This window comes from Pygoscelis adeliae, unplaced genomic scaffold (assembly GCF_000699105.1).
Source record: "Pygoscelis adeliae isolate BGI_AS28 unplaced genomic scaffold, ASM69910v1 Scaffold445, whole genome shotgun sequence".
Classification (NCBI taxonomy): Eukaryota; Metazoa; Chordata; class Aves; order Sphenisciformes; family Spheniscidae; genus Pygoscelis; species Pygoscelis adeliae.
In genome coordinates, this window is record NW_008824894.1 from 1,569,861 (window position 1) to 1,571,759 (window position 1,899).

General features: G+C 62.0%; 1 protein-coding gene across 1 annotated transcript in view; it reads right to left on the reverse strand.

The window, feature by feature from the left end:
* TRIM65 (tripartite motif containing 65) overlaps positions 1–475 on the reverse strand; it is a 4,366-nt gene extending 3,891 nt beyond the window's left edge. Inside the window, exon 1 of the mRNA XM_009324618.1 lies at positions 23–475. Coding sequence (XP_009322893.1) covers positions 23–475 — 453 coding nt within the window. The remainder of the gene's footprint in view (positions 1–22) is intronic.
* Between the last annotated feature and the right edge of the window lie 1,424 nt (positions 476–1,899).

A 1,899-nucleotide genomic window follows, 5' to 3' on the forward strand; every position in this document is an offset into this window, starting at 1 on the left:
CCCTGGTCGTGCCACCCATCACCCCCCCCTGCTTTTTAGAGCGCTTCTCCTCGAAGAGCACCCGCTGGTGCCGCTGGCACTGCTGGACGGTGCAGACACAGCAGATGCATCGCTGCTCGTCCTCACAGTACAGCTCCAGTGGGCGCCCGTGCTGCAGGCACAGCTCGCGGTGGGTCACCTCACACCTCTCTGTGCCCGAGACCCGCGCCTCGCCATCTCTCGCCAGCTCCACCACGTTGCCCAGGGTGACATTCTTCTCCAGCTCCGGGCGCTGCTCGAAGCCCCTGCGGCACTCGGGGCACGTGTAGCCCTTCTTGGCCCCAGCGGGCACCTGCTCTTGCTTGTGCCAGTGGTCGTTGATGCAATGCTTGCAGAAATTGTGCCCGCAGGGCAAGGTCACGGGTACCCTGAACAGCTCCAGGCAGATGGAGCACACCAGCTTCTCCTCCAGCTTCTGCAAGACGGGTGATGCCATCCTGTCTGCACTGGGACCGGGGCGATGGGGGAAAGAAGCCGGGGAAATAGAAACTCAGCTGTGCAGAGGAGGAAAAGATGGTGACGCTGAGCCCAGAGGCGGGTCAGGGCTCCGGGCCAGGCATGCTCTTAAAGAGACACCCAGTAGGTGCCCCCTCGGCTCTGCCACGCGCTGTGGAGACGATGGGGAGGGTGGGAGCTGCTCCCCCTGGGGACAGGGAGAGATGTGAAGCACAGCAGGAGGCCCCGGAGAGGGTGAAACGCTGCAGCGACAGCACAGGGAGACACATGCAAGAGGCTGACAAGGTTCAGAGCTATGCGTATTTCCGTGAACGTGTTTGCACGGGTGTACGTGCAACATATAATTTGATTTCACTCCTTTTTTGCCCTTTGAGGGAACTTCCCGGCATCCTCACCTCTGCCAGGGCAGGGTCCCCGAGCAGAGCATGGCAGTCCCCCCTGGCAGAGGGACCTCAGTACAGCACTCCTGGCATCTGCCAGCCTGGGAACCAGCAGAGAGGGGCACCCACCGCTGCTGCAGCCACGTGTCACCTCCCTCGGCAGTGACAAGGCCTGTGACGCATGCCAGCAGCCGGCCAGGGCCACGTTCCGCCCTTGCATCTTTCCATTTTCAACTACAGCTCCTGCTGTTTGCACATGCCCCTGTGCGCACCCCCTACTCCTTCTCCTACTGAGTTCCTTGCAACACCCGTGCACATCAGTACTCCAAAACGTGAGAAAGATGTCATCTGGGCAACCAGTCCCTGCTCAGGTGGCAGGTGGAGCCTTCTGCCCGGAGGCGATCGCGGCGCCCGAGCACTGCGTACCTTCACCTTGTCTTCACGCAGTTCAGTTTCAGAAGAAAAAGCTCCCAACCTCCCAGTCCAAACCTTATCTCCTTACCCTCGCCGATGCGCTATCACTCGCGCCCACGCTCCCCGGCAGCTGAAGGCTGGCAGGACGGCCTCGGTTTGCGACTGTTCTGCAGCCTCCCCGCACGCGTGGCTTTGCTTTTACCCACGCAGGCGAGGGTGAGCGGGGAGGGGGTCTGTGCTGCAGCTGGGGCGCTCACCAGCCGGCTGCTGGGGGGGGTCAGAGCAGTTTCTGTACCACAGGCAGGCTCGGAGCCACCCCCCGGACCGCCCCTGGACTCAGGAGGTGACTTGGGATCTACCACAACTCCCTGCACGTCCCAGCGTAGCTTCAGCCCCCCAAACATTTCTTGGGGCTGAATCTGCAAATTGACACAACCTGTGCACCTGCCTGGAACCGCAGGACACCTGCACTCCCACGGCGGTCACCTCATGAGCTAATTCACCCTGGCTTAAACCAGACCCCAGAACCCTTCGGGGAGGGAGGAGAGTTCAGGGAGCTCAGGCACAGCTGGTAACGGCCCTGAGCAACAGCGGAGGGGGGTGGTGGGGA